At 43.4% G+C, this 16390-nt stretch overlaps 3 protein-coding genes across 5 annotated transcripts in view; 1 reads left to right on the top strand and 2 right to left on the bottom strand.

Moving 5' to 3' along the window:
* Positions 1–2191: 2191 nt before the first annotated feature.
* LOC113214162 (zinc finger protein 41) lies at positions 2192–8350 on the bottom strand. Of its 2 annotated transcripts, none has more exons than XM_026433451.2 (12): positions 7626–8350; positions 6736–6933; positions 6546–6653; positions 6211–6472; positions 5572–6124; positions 5270–5473; positions 5023–5193; positions 4752–4941; positions 4439–4666; positions 4094–4343; positions 3699–4024; positions 2192–3615 (listed from the first exon to the last, which is right to left on the bottom strand). In XM_026433451.2, exons 1-12 carry the CDS (start codon positions 7773–7775, stop codon positions 3271–3273), a joined length of 2985 nt encoding a protein of 994 aa, XP_026289236.2. In that variant the 5' UTR covers positions 7776–8350; the 3' UTR covers positions 2192–3270. The 2 variants fall into 2 exon arrangements, with proteins under 2 accessions (XP_026289236.2, XP_026289237.2); XM_026433452.2 differs by having other exon boundaries at positions 6214–6472.
* A 674-nt stretch (positions 8351–9024) lies between these two features.
* Positions 9025–11948, top strand: LOC113214158 (mucin-1-like). 2 transcript variants are annotated; one of them, XM_052270432.1, is made up of 5 exons: positions 9025–9878; positions 9971–10194; positions 10278–10346; positions 10624–10704; positions 11366–11948. In XM_052270432.1, the coding sequence occupies exons 1-5, from the start codon at positions 9067–9069 to the stop codon at positions 11371–11373; spliced, it is 1194 nt and encodes a 397-aa protein (XP_052126392.1). In that variant the 5' UTR covers positions 9025–9066; the 3' UTR covers positions 11374–11948. The 2 variants fall into 2 exon arrangements, with proteins under 2 accessions (XP_052126392.1, XP_026289231.2); XM_026433446.2 differs by lacking the exon at positions 11366–11948 and adding an exon at positions 10875–11357.
* A 212-nt stretch (positions 11949–12160) lies between these two features.
* The window catches only part of LOC113214157 (protein timeless homolog), a gene marked incomplete at its 5' end in the record, with an annotated part of 16247 nt that continues 12017 nt past the window's right edge, over positions 12161–16390 (bottom strand). Inside the window, 10 exon segments of the mRNA XM_052270426.1 lie at positions 12161–13121; positions 13209–13328; positions 13407–13515; positions 13608–13804; positions 13899–14249; positions 14341–14422; positions 14508–14608; positions 14694–14785; positions 14872–15017; positions 15096–15294. Of these exon segments, the coding sequence (XP_052126386.1) occupies positions 12514–13121; positions 13209–13328; positions 13407–13515; positions 13608–13804; positions 13899–14249; positions 14341–14422; positions 14508–14608; positions 14694–14785; positions 14872–15017; positions 15096–15294 (2005 nt within the window).

Raw genomic sequence — 16390 nt, 5'->3', positions numbered from 1 at the left:
GCTACACCATTGTAGCTAAAGCCGACAGTGCCCGAGTCAGCTTAAACTGAACCGTCACTATAGGGGCAATTGTTACTGGATGCTGAAATTGTCGACTCAGGGCCACCTGACCGGTCTTTCTGTTCCCAGGATGTGGTGTGGACGACCCAGTCCAGCTCCCAAAGGGCGGACCACATGGTGGCCACGGCAGGGCCGTCGGGGTACCGGCCGCCGCACCTGCAGCGGGCGGGGCCGGGCCAGCTGCGGGGCGAGCGCGCGCGCCAGCTGCACGCGGTCCAGCTGCAGGGAGGCGAGCTGTCCGGCCAGCTGCACGCGGCCCAGCTGCACCACACAGGACCACTGCAGGCCGGGCACTTGGCCGTGCACAGGAGCACCACCAGGTCCTCGGAAGGAGCTGTGGGACACTGCGGCGGCGCTTCACCCGACGGCCGTTGAAGAGTGGACTGGGCAATATTTTATACGGCTTTCAATGGCTTCTGTCCAAAACAGACTGAGATCGAAAAGGGAACATCAATAAGATGTATTCGTCACGAAAATCCCCGTCATTTTGGCGTCAAAAATTCCTGTCTGATACGTCAGGTTGACGTTTCGAACCGATCTCTGACATTATGGACATAGTGCAGCACGAGCACGATGGTCGGTTTCAACTCGCTTGACGAGGTGCGTCACCCTGGATGCAAGGTGCTTCAGGAAACATTTTTCTGAACCTAGCTATTCAAAATGAACTTCGCGGGCTGACGCGTAACCGACGAGTCTGAACCCAACATTATGTGTTCTGAAATAACAGGACCATGGTCACCAGAAAGCTCAGCTCAGCCTGGGTCGTTCCCTAAGACCCTCGCCCCACAAATTAGTAAATAACATTCTTCATTGTCTTCTCTCGACCAAAGACTGCCAGTGACCAAAAACAATTTTTTAAAAAATCTTTAAGGACATGGGTGGTGCTTGCCCAAACGTGGAATACTGACAGCCTTTCAACACAAGTGGCTCTGTATTTAGAGGTGTTTGAATATATTCTGACTGAGAGCATGGATTTTGTGCTTCTTTGGCTGTGTAAAAATACTCATTTAAAGATTTTCTTTTGTATTTTTAGATAAAGATCAATGTAATTAATTTTGACAGAAAGTGCTCATTAATTTTCCTTTGTGTCTTTTATAAAAATCTTGACATTGATAATGGTTGGGCTACAGTGAGTATCAATCAAGCAGAAATCCCCTCAATCACAATGTTGTGGTATTATTTTGGTTTTAATTATTGTGAAGTTTACAAGAAAGGTACGTAATGGCGTAATTGCTTTACATTTTGTGGCTTTACTGATAAGTCTGGCTACTGTAAAATCAGTAGAAAACAAAGACTTGGCCAATCTATTACGCTTCTCTTGCTTTGTCTGTGCGGGTGCTCTAAAACTACAGGACCCTCTTGGTTGCAAACAAGATCCCAGCTAGGAATTGAATGTCAAATACTTGTTGATTACGTTGATCAAAAGCTAATCGTGTTGGTTTCAATGGAATTATAAAATGTTTATCTCAACAAATTTTCAATATTGACGTTGAATCTACGCCTAATTTAACTTTTAATTTCTAGCTGGGGATCGTTCATTGTATCAGAACAATTTGCTTGTGTTGTGATGCAATAAAGGCAGGATATGCGTACTGTAACTTAGACAGAGAACGGCCCATGAAAATTATGAACATTTTTTGAGCAGATTCAAATACCTCAGGAGCCCTACCTGGATGTTCAATAAACATATGTAAAGTAGTTAGTGAGCTAAAAGTGTTGCCTAAATTACACCATACTGAGTAATCCTCTCTAACCTCAACAAAGTATTTTAAGGAGAAGAATAATTTAAGATGTTTAGTGAGGAAGACCAGAAAAAAAGATTTGGAGTGATGTTACATAATAATAAAGTGTTTTCAAGAGAAAATTATGACTATTGTTAACCACAGTTTTTGAACCGGCCCTGTCCCATTTTTACTTTTGGGTTTGCATTCTATTTTAAACCTTTCACCTCTCACAATTAACAACTACGTGTTGCAGACAAACAATGCCTATGTAACATCAGATCAATCAGATCCAGGCGAGTGTCAAGTTCTCATCCAATTAGTCTGACTTCTACTTTTCCTTCTCAGGTTATACATGGAGTGGACATATATACTATGTATATTAAAAGTAAATGTAAGTAGACAATAACTTAATAAAAAATTTTGAATTTAATATCACAAATTTACAGTCTATGAGTGCGTTGTTTCACAGACCGACCAAAGCTGATGAAATATAATTGTTTCGGTAAGTTCCCATGCTGGAAAGATAAGCCCACCTATGTAGTGTATAAAGCGTATACTACAAGATAGAATCAGCAATTCTTATGAAACTTGAAACATTTAAGAAAAATCATAAATGGCACATTAATATAGGAATTACCATTGCTTCCAGTCAACATATGTTTCAATATGGAAGACCACAGGTGTATTGACTGCAACACTAACACACTTAAACAAGCAGAAACAAGGTATACTGTAAGTTTCAACATTAAGTCATCAAGGGAAGAGATACATTGAAATTTTACTAAATTATGAGAAGCTGGACTCTTTTGGAAGTTTTGCAATGAAGCATGAGACTGGCATCAAAATAAGAGTCTCTCTTTCTTAACTTCATCATAAAAGTTGCCTTGCCTGCCTACTAAAAGATCAAGAAACACAATGGGAACTATACCAATATATGAAACATATGTGTGTATATGAAAATCTATACACACACTGTTCAATACATACTTGTACAAACTTTAAAAAAAAAATATGCTACATAATAATAAGGTCTGAAATAAAGTCTCACAATTAAAAAGTAATAAACCACCACTAGGTGTAATGTAATTATACAAAAAGAAACAAAACAAAAACAATTTAAGCTCTGTTGAATAGATTGTTTTGGCATTACAAATTGGTTAAGGTAAAAACTTATGAAAGCCATTGTGAGATCAATTAAAAAGTACCAAATCTTACTGTTGTTTCCTATATAAAAAGGAATACCTCTAGAAATGTTCAGGTACACAAGACACTAAAATAACAATAACATTAGTGTGTACATAAACACACACAAAATTGCAAAGTTCACAAAATTACGGTATGATTACTTACAAATAATGCTTATCTTGCTACAACTAAAAAGATCAAAACATCTACTGTTTCATAAAATTGTGAAGGATAGATAGCGCAATGAATAAAAAAAAATAATAATAACAAGCACATGATCACTGTTATGGCATGAGAACTATCACATATTGGTACCACGACTATAAGTCATGGAATGTTGCACATATGGGTTGCCAGAGAAAGGAGGCAGTGATGTGCTTGTAGATGTAGCCATTGAGTGAGCCACAGCTGCAGCAGCAACGAGTGCTGCTGACGAAACTGATTCTTGGGTAGTATGATGACTGTACAATGTTCCTTGCTGATTCAGAGGAACAAAAGTCTGAATTTGAGGTGCATGGTGGACTGTGTTGTTGATGTGGGCTGGTAACTGCGTTTGTGATGACAAGTTGTGGATTAAAGTTGGTGAATTTACGGACGTTTGCAAAGTTGATAGTTGAACAGATGACCTGGGTACTTGTTGTTGATGCTGAAACAATATTCCCCCAAATATTATGTGACAAGAAGTTTAACAATTAGTTAAAATGCATAGATATATGTACGTCTGCTTACCATTTGATGATGTACTTGAGATTGGTGAGTAAGCTGTTGTTGATGCTGAGATGTTTGTTGGTGGGTGGGATGCTGCATGGGTTGCAATGTCAGATGTGTTTGCTGCTGAGGTTGATGTGGTTGTTGATATCTATTATGATTTTGATGGTGTTGAGATTGTACAGAATGTGATTGTTGGCTTCTTCCAGTTGGAGAGTGGAGAACAGAACTAATATTGAGATTAAGAGGTGAGCTTATATTGAGATTCAAAGGAGAGCTGATATTTAGGTTCATGGGTGACATAATGTTTAAGTTGAGAGGTGACATTGCTTCCATAGAATCATGAGCTGTAAGAAAAAAAAATTGTAAGCACAAAGCTGGGTTAATAATTCATAAAAATTTTCAATGATACTTACTATCATTCATTTGCGTAGTGAGATTCATGACAACTAGGCGAGAATCATCTGGCTCAAGTTTAGGTAAAGCAGCTGATAATGTGACTAAAGGAGCTAAAGTGAGATCAGCTGCTGTCACGACTGGGTCTTCATTAACTGTTGTAAGACCAGACTTGTCTGTCAACATCTGCGGTTGTTGAAGATCCAAAGCCATTTCAGTAAGTAAAGAATCCTGACTGTCTTCTTTCATTGAATGGTTGGCATCTTCATCCTAGAAAAATAATAATTGAAATTCCAGATAAATCACTCCATTTATAATTGCGCACTTGCATCAGGTAAGTAATTTTATAAAATGCATTAACTTACAATATCTTGATTTACAAGATTCCCAGTATCCTCTACAATAAGTTCAAGAGGTGCTGAGTTGTTTATCAACTCAACAGTGCTATTTCCAGCAAGCGAAGCCTCATAAAGTCGAAGCTCCTCTGGGTGCATTCTTCTTTTATGAGATCGACAATTTGAGCCATTTGCAAAAGTACGAGAGCAAAATGGGCAGGTGTAAGGACGTCGTCCGGTGTGCAAAGTCTGATGACTCTAGTTAAAACAACGACACCAAAATGTGAACATCTTATGAAGGCAGATAAACATTCATATTTTGATGAAATTAGGCAGAAAGTACCTTTAAGTCTTTGGCTCTGCGGAAGGCTTTCCCACAAGTGGCACACTGATAGTTTTTAGCATCTCTGTGGACAACAAGATGCATGCGAAGTGTGCGCCTTGTTGAAAGTTGCAAAGGACAATGAGGGCAACTATAAGGAGTTTCTCGGTGCGTATCCATGTGAATTTTCAGTCTGTACTTAGTTTTAAACCTAAGAAATAGAGACATAAAAATATAGACAGCAAGACATGATATTCAATACACAGTTGTTCTACATAGAAAATGTGCATACTTTTTACTGCATTTTGTACACTCCCAAGGCTCTTCATCACTATGAATAGTTATATGTTCCTGCAAGGTGGCTTTTGATGAGAAAGTATTGCCACATAGGTGACAAACGAATGGTCGTTCGCCAAAATGTATAGCTTTGGTATGTGCAGTGACTGCTGATCGGCGACTAAATCTACAAATGAAGAGTAACTACATATAAAGACTATTACGAAAAGAAGGAAAAGAAAACAGTATTGAATAAGACTTACTTTTTATCACACACATGGCATGGATAGACTTGTTTTTCTTCACTGGGTAAATGAGTTTTTTCATGATTTTTTAATAATGTTTCGCAATGAAACCTTTTAGCACACTTACAACAAACATAGGGCTGTTGGTCTTTAGGCATGTGCGATACTGAGTGTGAATCAAGAAGAGCTTTTCTTACAAATGTTTTATCGCACTGGTCACACCTGAGGGGAAATTTAGAGAATTTGCATATAAGAATGATCGGAAAGCAATTTGACTGAGATGTTTGTTGGACGATTTCAAACAAAAATGATTTACTCACTTAAAAGTGGTTTTTAATTTATTCCTGCTTTTGACCTTTTTATCTGACATGTCTTCTAAAGTCCAATCAGAATCTTCACACAATTCTTCCTCAGTCCTATCATCAACAAACATTTCATCTAGCTCATAAATTTTGTGATGCTGCTCAGTAATAGGTTTACAAAATGACCTCTTGGGTTTGATATCATCTAAGGTTTTCCAGGCTCCATTAATTCTCATTCTTAATTCTTTAGAGTCCATGTCGCCTCCCAAATGGTCTGAGGTATCATCTTCCTCAGTTTCGTCACACATAAAATCATTCATATCAGAATCACTGAGAGAATTGACGGTATTAAGATTATTAGACAGATCATGAAGTTCACTGTGTGGAACAGTGCCATTAGATTTTAATGTTTCTTGTTTAATGTTGACAGAAAATTTAGGTTCCATCTTCTCTCCCACAAAACATCTTTCGGATGCCAGTTCTTGAACGGATTCCAACCTTGATGATTGTTCTTGACTGGCAAAAGAACTTTGGTGCAATTTATGTTCCTCCTTTGTCTTAAATCCGGTGTCTATGGCATTAGAAGAAAACAAATTTTACACAATGTCTGAAGTATACTAAGTAACATGTATTATAATTTAGATGAAAATATCTTACCACCTCCAGAATTCCTTAGTACTCTTTGGAAGGCCTCATCATTCTCCAACAGATTTTCAAACGATTCTTCATTGAAATCAGAGTCCAATGAATCAGCTAAAATTTCGTTTTCGTCAGGAAAAGCTTGCCTCAACTCAGGCATTGGTCTGATACGTCCATGCTTGTAAACACTGTTTAAACTTTCTTTTAATTGAGCTGCTTTATCATCGCATCCGTTTAACTTAGGAGAGGAGGAGATATCTTTCCTTGTATCAATGTCAACCTGTACAATAATTTTGTATTAGTAAAACAAAAAACTAAAGAATATTTATGATGTTGTAGTTTGAAACAGTAACCTTTTTAATTTTGCTTGGTGAGAGGTCTTTTCCTACTGAAACTCTCTTCTTAACATTTGGAGAAATGTTGGTAGATATACCATTATTTGTAGACTTTTCTTTACTAAACTGTAGAAGAACAAAATACAATGGCTTCATTCATAACATTTGAATAGGATGGTGATTCATCAAACACTCTCTAAAAAAATACCTCAAAGTCGGAGGGAAGGAACTCTTTCCTTATTTCGTACAGGCGATCATCCCCAACATCATCATCATCAATTAATTCACAAAGGGTGCTGAACATGACTTGAACTTGCAAACAGTTATTTACAAACTTATCAAAGTTGGACAGTTTTTCACAGCATTTGCTACAAAGAAGATACGACACCTTATCTTCTTCCAAAACCTATAACAAGACATAAAATTAAAAGAGAAATAAAGACAGTTCAAGGAAGAGGGTGAAGAAATACAAAACTTGCAAATACTTGAAATAAATAATGATATAATGTTGATTAGTAAATGAAGGCAGTAACAATTATCTACAGCATTTCAAAATTTTCCATACATTATGGTCATTCGTCATTCAATCACAGAAATAACTTGAAGTTCAGCTTCAACAGCTCAAAAACTCAACAGTTCATAATCAATAATTAGAAGTAGTATTAGTAGAATTAGGTATGACTCTAATAACAAACTTACAATATAAATATTCTGAAACAATAACTAAAACAAAGATTGACAGACATGGCAGAATACCTATACAGCACCGACATCTCGTTAAGGAAATGATCAAGTCCATCAGAATCTACTGGAATTTCGATAAGAGAGTGATTTCTAGTATATCTTTACCATCAATCGTGGGAGGGAACAATGTTATGATAAAACGTCGTAACTGTGATACACCGGCCCTAAACAGAACCTAACCTTACACAGTAGGCTAATATTTACGACGACACGTAACTTAAACTGGTCTTAAGTCAACAACAACGTAATAAAAGGGGTTCACATGTTACATTGTTGACGTCGTCCTGTCTTTGTTGAATATTAAGACAGAGTATTCATTTTGTAGCCGGAGCGGGAAGACTGCTAGAAACTTACCGATATAGACAGATATCTTCTTATCCTTTCACTCAAATAATTATCACCGCCACAAGGATTGATTATAGGGATCCCACCATTGGGATTAGCACATAGTCGGCACCAATTTTTCCACGGCGCAATCATGGTGATAAAATTAATTGTGACCATTTACTTTACATTCTCCTTAACAAAGTACGTATAAACAATCAAAACACCTACACAACAAAGCGAACGTGAACGCGAATGTGAATGTGTAGAAAGTTCTGTCAGAACTGAATCGAATATGAAAAATATGTGAGTCAAACTGAAGGTCCGATGGGTCCGATGACAAGAATCCCAAGAATCACGTCCAAATCCATCGCAAACAGATTCAGTCGAATCATATCGCAAAATTGCTATTGGTTGTGGAGAGAGGGAGAGAGAAGAGGAGAACCGAATCACCGAATCCAACCGATTCGTCCAAATGCGATTATGAATTCGGACTACCTCCGAGGACCGAGACTAAGAAAGGCGTAGCATGGCCATAATGTGGCCACGCTTGGCTCCAAGTCTAGGTGATCAGTAAAACCCTGAAAATGAATGGCCCCTCTCAACCACCCTACTGACGTCTACCTGCGACGTTTACTACGCTGCTCACTAGAGACTGCTAGGTAATGATCTTATTCCGGGACAGCGCGAACGCAGTCCCGACTCGCCTGGGAGAACCGCCTTGGTGAACACGGTTAACTCCTGCGCCAGATATTTTTCTTGAGACCGGAACCTCCCGACCTTCTCTTTGGGGATCATCAGGCCTTTCGGGGTGTTAAGATGTTGTTGTTTACATTTGTATGCATAAGTTCTTCAGCTTCACAGAGGGCACCAGTTGAACCGCCATACCAGATACCAGCCGAGAGTCTAATTCTAGACGATTGCCGGGACTCTTTGCGGCGCTGAAGTAACAAAACGGTGTTTTAAGATATTCCGTTCAAGCCTGCTCCCAGGCATTTCGTAACTGTAATTGACTTTTACCCGACGGATTTCCCTCCTTCCCTTGTAAAGCCCAACCCGAAATCTTATACTTCATCGCACGCCATCTGGCGGAGAGCGTAGGGAAGTCGGAGCGCTGCGGCAAAGCGAGGGGGTGGGAGGTGGAGTGGAGAGGGAGGGGGAGGGGTCTCCGGTGGTTCACAGCGCTGCCGCCAGAATGCAGCTCCGGTATCGCCTGGACAAGAACGAGGCACGGGGCAGAGGGGAAGTCCCAACAACTGCCCTGTCAAATGGGTTGTCTATACTCACAAAAAATACAGGAGAAAGAAAACTCTAACAAATGTACCGGCTCTGTCCTCCTCCCACTCCCGCACCGTTGCGACCTTCGCTATCTCCCTCCCTGTACACCCACTCAATGACTATCTGCGCCCGCACAAGTGCAGCAGTGGCCCGGCACCTGTAGGCTCAGTGCCGCCGGGGCAACAGAGGCGCCATGGCCAAACCCAAGCTCATGGAGGTCCACGACGAGGAGGGGGAGGGACAGGCCTCGCCGGACCAGGCCTCGCCGTCGAACGCAGACACGACGGTCCAGGTCGAGAACACCGAGGCCGTCGCCGCCCCCCACCCGGAGCATCCGGAGCAAGAGGACCCCCCGCCGGCCTACTGCCACGTCTTCCCCGAGGGGACGATCCCTGCCTCGCCAGTCTCCACCCTCAACGGCCTCTTCGGGCCCCACCTCACGCTGACGCCGGGTGCTCTCCCCGCCGTGTTGTCGTCGGCACGCTGTTCGCCGCCAAGGTCCCTGTCCCTGTCTCAGCCGGGGCCCCCCACCGGCCGCGGCCAGCTCTCCAGGCCACATTCCTCGGTGTTCGTCGTGGCGCCCTCGTCGGCTCCAGTGACACCCGTGTCCCATTACCCGGGCTTTGCTGTGGCCAGCAACTCGGCCCCTCAGACGCCCGAGTCCATGTCGGCCCCCTTCACCTCCACGATGACGCCGATGGCCTACTTCCCGGGCTTTGCCGTGGCGCAGCAGTCGCCAACGGACTGTTCCTCGTCGTCGTCTCTGCTCTCGTCTACCTCGGAGGCCCAGGTGTTCGTCGTGCCCTCGTCGCTGCTCTCCTCCTTCCCGCACGCCCTGTTTCAGGCTGCATCGGCGGCACCCCCCGCTGCTCAGGCGCCGGCCCCCGAGGCCCACCCCCGAGCCCACCCCTCACCCGATGAAGTGGGCGGTTCCCAGGAGCCTGAGCAGTGCGCCCCAGCCGGCGAGGACTGCGGCGCCTCCGACTGCACGCGCAGTACCGATGGGTGTGTACTGTGTACAGTGCTTTGCGTCCGCATTGCCCCCGGTCTCGAGTACGTCGACACGTGTTTATGACGGCACTGCTTTCTGTTTCAAGCGAGTCGACGCGAGAGTTCGACCCATCCGGGGCGAGGGCGGGGGCGACCGGAGGCGACGAACCGTTGGCCGGAGCGGGCGACGGGGGCTCCGCGGCTCCTGAACGGCGGGCTTCAACCCCGTCATCCGAACCCGAACCCTACCCGAGCAGCGCAGCGTCCACAACGTACGCCACGGCACAGGCAAGGGCAGCGAGGACGCCCACACCTGGTCACATGCAGATATGTAAGTTCTGTCCTTGCTCTTTTATGTTCATAAAGGGTTTATATTTGTCTATTTGAATTTTGTTTAAATGCACCCTTTTGCAGATCCAGTCAGCAAAAAAATTGTGAGGTCATATACCATGTACAGCACGCTAAACACATGGCAAAGAAGAGGTAAGCATCACACACTCACTCAGAAGTGCACTTGAAATGCAAGAGTGTGAATGTCGCTCACCTGCAGGTGAGCGACATTCCATTCGTACACTTAGAGGGGTAAACGTGTGAATATTTCTAGGAAAATTCACACCTTTAACCCCCTAAGTGTACGAATGGAATGTCGCTCACCTGCAGGTGAGCGACATTCACACACTTGCATTTCCAGTGTGCCCACTGCGTTCTCTGCCTTTGCAAGTCAAACCGATTCACTCATAATATTTTAATTCGTCGGCAGTGCTGGTCATCTCAATCGTCTGGGGAATACTCATCTTCGTTAGTGGCGCATTAGGAATTTACTTCATCGCTTTCCAACCAAGTGAGTAACTTACTTACAAAAATACTCTTCATACCGATGATGTGTGTCGTATCGTAAGTGCACTTGAAATGCAAGAGTGTGAATGTCGCTCACCTGCAGGTGAGCGACATTCACACACTTGCATTTCCAGTGTGTGAGCATTGGCGGCGCCGAGCGGGCTCGGTCTACAGTCGATTCGGGTGAAGCCGCTAGCTGCGGCCGTGGCGTTGACAGCCGCAGCTGCAATCAAAAACGTCGCTGCTTCTGCGCCTACCGCGTGTTAGCTGCCTCTAATCTACCGCGCGCTGTCTTTCGGTGCGCGCTAGACCGCGGCCCGGCCACCGGCCGTCAAAATGGTGAGAGGATGGGGGGGAGGGGGCGTTGTGCGTTAGACCATTCCCTCTCCATTTCGGCCTCCTATCTACGGCAAAGCCAAGGGCCTGAAGCCCCCCACGGGCCCCGCGCCCCGCGTCTGCAAGCTGCAAGCCACTCGGCATATCGGCGCCGTTCTTGGAATTGACATGGCCCCACATCCCACATTTTGAAGTGGACACTATTGAAATTTCAACATGATAAAAATTGTGTTGTAAATATTTGTGTAAAATAATCGTTGGGAAAGTAACAGGAAAGCAAACCAACAATTTTAAGTGGCACTTTTTAAAATTCGCGTTCAATTTTACAGGAATTTGAAATTTTTACTGGGATGGAGGGGATCTCACCTCATCTGGCCGTGCAGCTTCACTCCAACGGCTGAGCTCAAAGAGAACAGGAGAACCCGCATGTATCTATTAACTACTGCAGTTACCAATCACTTATGGCTGTGTCTCAAACGAGGGATATTTCCCAAATCTGTACTGAATGATATACAGCGAGCATCTTCACGCATTTGCCACACGACTTTCGGTGTGTGCCGCAGTCTTGCCAGATAAAATAGACGAACATTTTCCACGAATGCACCTGCATGTTGGGCGCAGGTGAACGAGTCTGAGTCGACGTGGTGTCTCCGCCTGTCCCTCACCTCGCCGCCGCCACCATGTCAGTTTGTTAGGCTGTCTTCCGAAACTCGTCAACCAAATTCAAATTCCGCATTGGAACTCGTAATCTTAAGAACCAAACCCAATTTCCCCCCAAAATAAACATTGCTTTAGCTCGCACCCTCCTCAGTGTGACGACTGCGATAAGATGCGCCCTGTATAAATAGACTGTTATATATTTGTATTTAAGCATAATAATTAAGAAAATAAAGTACATTTACGAAAACAGCTGAGTTAAATATCTCCGTCTTTCTGTCAGATGGAGTCTCAGCGCCCGCGAATGGCAGGGTAGACTAGCCCGCAATGCATCAGTGCATACGTAGAGGGCTAGTGGCCTACCTCACAGGCTGAGCCGTCATGTTGATGGTATAGTATTGAAATGTAGCTATTTTTGTGGATTTTCCTACGATAAGTCCTCTGTGTATAAATTAATCCTGATACAGTACGATTGTTTCAATATGTATTTCAAAGTTTTTTAAAAATCTAATGATGAAACTTACATTAACATTTCAAAATTTTACAAAATTTCCAAAGTGGGGTATTGAGCACAAGTTTAATAATAATAAAAAAGGAAATAAAAAATCCATGATGGACTTGGATAAAACACAAGAAATGGTTCGTTACCAACAAGGCAATAGACAATGCCTGTCACTAAATAATACAACATAAAAAATTCTGAAGGAGCTGGGGCATTTTGCCAAGTTACATGAACTTTCTTAGACTACATTTCCCCAGACCAAAAGTATACTAGAAGAACAAAGTAAAATATCTGAGATCTTTTGGGTCAATTTGTTTCTTACATCCTTAGACCACTTACGTCAGAGCGGGCTTTTTTGGGAGAATTTTCTCCTGCGGAATCCTCTGAACTGCTTAAGAAATGTTTTGTTCCCTTGTTTGGCCTAGAATTGACATTGTTAGAAGTATCCATCTCTTCATCAGAACTGATTGCTGCTCTCTTCTGGGAACTGTTCATAATAGATGACTCTTTCAACGGAGAACTTCTTGCCTGCTGGAACTTCACACTTGAACTGCGAGATACTTCTGACTCCGATTCAGAATCTGATGTTATAACTGACTGTCTAACTCTTTGGGAGTTTTGCGAGGCAGATGGTGCAGAACTCTCATTTTCAGAATCAGAATCAATAACTGCTCTACGCTGAATTTGAGTACTGGTGTGGGGCGCACTTTCAAAATCACTGTCAGAGTCCGAGTCTAAATTAATTGATGTTCCTGATTTTTGGTTTGTTCTTTCTTCTTTGTTTTGAGACACTGACTCCTCATTGTCTGAGTCATCTGATTTTGCAATTTTGAAACGCTTTCTTTTTTCTTTCTGTGCTTTTGGCTTTTCAGCAGAACGTGCTGGATTTGACTTCAGTAGACTATCAAATGCAGCTTCAGTTTTATCTAAAATTAAAATTAAATACATGAGAAAGTTGAATGTTTTTGAAGAGCAAAAATAAACTTCACAAGGTAAAAGAAGATCTACATTACCATTATTTGATTGAGCTCGACTAGTTGCAGTAATCCTTCTCAACGCACTGAACTCGTCCTCGCTATCAGAAGAGTCTCCATTGATTTGGTCATTTTCAGACACAGTTTTCTGGTTCTGATCTGTAAATAGAAGGGAAAAATTTTAATAAAGAAATAAATAAAACATGCCTAAAAACAAAAATGGTTCTATTTTCATACCTGAGACTTGTTCCATTGTAAGTGTGCCATCAAGAGCACTTTGAATGTTTTCAGCCTTTTGTCTCATTTCCGGAGCTTTCATGTCTCCTGGAATACGCCAGTAAGATTCCTGGATAGAAAAATTAGACATATGATTTAATTTTAATTAACTACAGAAAGTTGAAGACATTATTTATGATGTTACAAAATCTGCAAGATTACCTGCTCATCGAATGGGGGAAGAACACCTAGTGCCTGCAAAAGTCGCTGGAAAATGGGACTGTCCATTGCTGAATCTGCATCCTCTCCCACTGGCACCAATGGTACACCATCAACATCTTCAGATGATGGATCCTTTTCTAAATCTTCTGCAGCTTCATCAAAAGAGTCTTTGAGCCACTGCAAACCACCAGAAAAACCTTGAAAAAAAAAAGGGGGAGAACACATTAATTTTAAAGAAACAAAACCAATTTTTAGAAGAGGTATGCACTAAAATTTTCTAACAGAACTTACCAGAGCTGACAACTTGTAAAAGCATTGCAGTAACTTGGCCTGGTGGAGCACGTCCAGTCTTTCCTCTTCTTGCATTTTTTAAAGCCATTCTATCTCTTTCAGACTTATCCTTCTTTGATGCTTTTACATTGTTTCCACTAGGTTCATCATCATCTGTGTCAGTGGCAGTATCTAACAACTCACTATCATCAAATGCTGGAGCGCCTCTTCTGAGATTGCCAGATTTTGATTTCCCTCCCTTCTTGCGCAACTCCTTACGATCATTAACAAGTCCTAATTCTAAAAGCTTGTCAATCACACGAACTTTGGGCCTTTTCACAGTCAATCGAGTCAATATGTCATCCAACGTACCTACAAGGGGGGTAAAAAAGGCAAATTAAAAATATGAAAGTAAAAAAATATAAACAAACACATACTGAATTAATTATACTGAAACACTTACTGCCAGAATCTCGGAATTGATCATATAGTTCCTTGAGTTCATTAATCTCCTGTTCTCCCCACTCTTTAGGTGGTTTGTTTTTCTAAAGGTAACAGAAGTTCAAAAAATTACAATAATGAACAATGATAGATGTAGACCAAGGACAAAAAAATAAAAAAAATTCTTACAGTTTTTGGTACAATTAAAAATAGTTCTTTTAACTTCTTCTTGACACCGGCAGCAGTACGGTCTTGGTTGATTAGTCTCCTCAAAATCCAATCAACAACATCTGGAGAAAGCAAAATTTTTAAATCATAGATTGAAGTAGTTGTAAATAAAAAAAACATTTCATTTAGATAAAAATAAAAACTTACCACCACCCGGCTGATCCCTTTCAAATTCTGCAAACAGAACACGCAACTCATCTTCCTCTTCCTCTTTCCAAGACTTCTTTTCAGCTGTTGACCTAGAAAATTGCATAATTTGAATTTAGATAAAACATTAAAATTTATAAATACACTTGCTTCACCTGAGAAATCAATGACAACTTACTTTTCCTTGTAACTTCCGTAGCCCTCCTCAATCTCATAGGCATCTCTAGACGTCTTCCAGAAAAGCAGCTCTACATATATGAGGGGATTCTGAGTGGCCAGCTCCACAAACTTTTTCACAACATACTGGGCAAGTTTTTGCAGTTCCTGAAACGAATCAAAACGTATGACAATGATGGTCTTCATACAATACAGTAGCTGCAGAGTGGAGGGTGGGTTGGCTACCTTGTGTTGAGGCAACGGCGACTTGAAGATGCGCTGGAAGGAGCGGAAGAGCGAGGCCTGGAACAGCATGCCCGGCATCTTGGCCTCCCAGGCGATGCGGTGGAGAAGCTTGGCCAAGCAGTGGTTGGTGAACACGGAGTTCTTCTCAAACGTCTGCAGCAGGTAGCCCGCCGCCTGCACCGCCCGCGAGTGCACCATCCTGCAGGCAGAGAGGGGGCCGATACAGTCTCATACAAAGACACACACTCATGGTCGGAGGCGCTCCGAACCACAATAGTGCAGAAATAACCTCGCGAAATCCTCAATAGCGCCCACCGAGCGTCGTGCGGACCGAACCGAGGCCTTCCCCCTAAAGGCACAGCACCATCTGCATCTGCACCACCTACAACTGCACCACCTGCCAGTGGGTGCTCTCCTTGTCCGCATGCGCGACACCATTTCTGACAGTGCGCCGAAAACCCTTTCCCCTTGGGAATCAGTGCGGCCAACTAATTGATTAATTAATTAATTAGCGTGAAGCGCACTGGCCAGACGGGCTGCTAAAGGGGCGTAGAGTGGCGGGGTGGGGTGGGGTGGGGTGTGGCGGGGCGGGGTAGCGGGGCTCTGCAGGGCGGCGCTGGGCGTGCTCCGCATTCATGCTAAACTGAGTGCACGTCAAAGCTAATATACACTGTGAAGCAGAGCGGAGCAGGGCGCACGGACCACCGCGTCCAGCCCGACCCGTGAGGGACGAAGGGAGGGGGTTCACTTGTACCGCCGAGCGAAAGACAAGGGCTGCACTACGAAGTGATGGGGGGTGGAGGGAGGGAGGGGACGAGCGGAAGGATTATTTGATTTAATTTATTAACACCGCGCGAGGGCCAGCCAGCCCTATTTAAATTCATTACATTCAAAATAGTTTGTTCTGGCCCCAGCAGCAGCCAGCCGGAGCCGAGTGCGGGCGAGAGGAAGGGGAGGTGCAGGGAGGGAGAGGAGGGTAAGCAATGGAGGGTGAGACAGGACGGGGTGGTGAGGCTGCTGGCGGTACACAGAGGCTCCCCGTCGCTATCTCTATAACTAACTTACGCGCCGCGGTACTCACCCCCCTCCAACCACTCCCCACAGCCCAAGCAGCCCCTGCAGCAGCGGTACAACGCCGGGCCGCAATTGATTCAGGGGACTGGCGGGTGAAGGACTGCGCGACGTCCGGCTGCACCTCACCCGACCATGAGGTCACGCGATCCTACCGTGCTCGAAACGGTGAATCGTGGTCAAGCGGGTGGAAAAGCTTCTTTCCGGTCGCTTTCATTTCAAGG

Source organism: Frankliniella occidentalis, unplaced genomic scaffold (genome assembly GCF_000697945.3).
Source record: "Frankliniella occidentalis isolate FOCC.00 unplaced genomic scaffold, Focc_3.1 Scaffold123, whole genome shotgun sequence".
Lineage (NCBI taxonomy): Eukaryota > Metazoa > Arthropoda > Insecta > Thysanoptera > Thripidae > Frankliniella > Frankliniella occidentalis.
The sequence above is the reverse complement of the archived record's forward strand: the minus strand, read 5'-3'. Positions and strand labels throughout refer to the sequence as shown.

Bases quoted from the DNA above. Each gene is read 5' to 3' on its own strand.
- LOC113214158 (XM_026433446.2), top strand. From the start codon at position 9,067: ATGGCCAAACCCAAGCTCATGGAGGTCCACGACGAGGAGGGGGAGGGA. The intron at 9,879-9,970 runs GTGTGTACTGTG...TTCTGTTTCAAG, and splicing joins TGCACGCGCAGTACCGATGG to CGAGTCGACGCGAGAGTTCG. The intron at 10,195-10,277 runs GTAAGTTCTGTC...ACCCTTTTGCAG, and splicing joins ACCTGGTCACATGCAGATAT to ATCCAGTCAGCAAAAAAATT.
- LOC113214162 (XM_026433451.2), bottom strand. From the start codon at position 7,775: ATGGTCACAATTAATTTTATCACCATGATTGCGCCGTGGAAAAATTGG. The intron at 6,125-6,210 runs GTAAGATATTTT...CTAATGCCATAG, and splicing joins ACTAAGGAATTCTGGAGGTG to ACACCGGATTTAAGACAAAG. The intron at 4,942-5,022 runs GTATGCACATTT...TCTATTTCTTAG, and splicing joins TGTACAAAATGCAGTAAAAA to GTTTAAAACTAAGTACAGAC.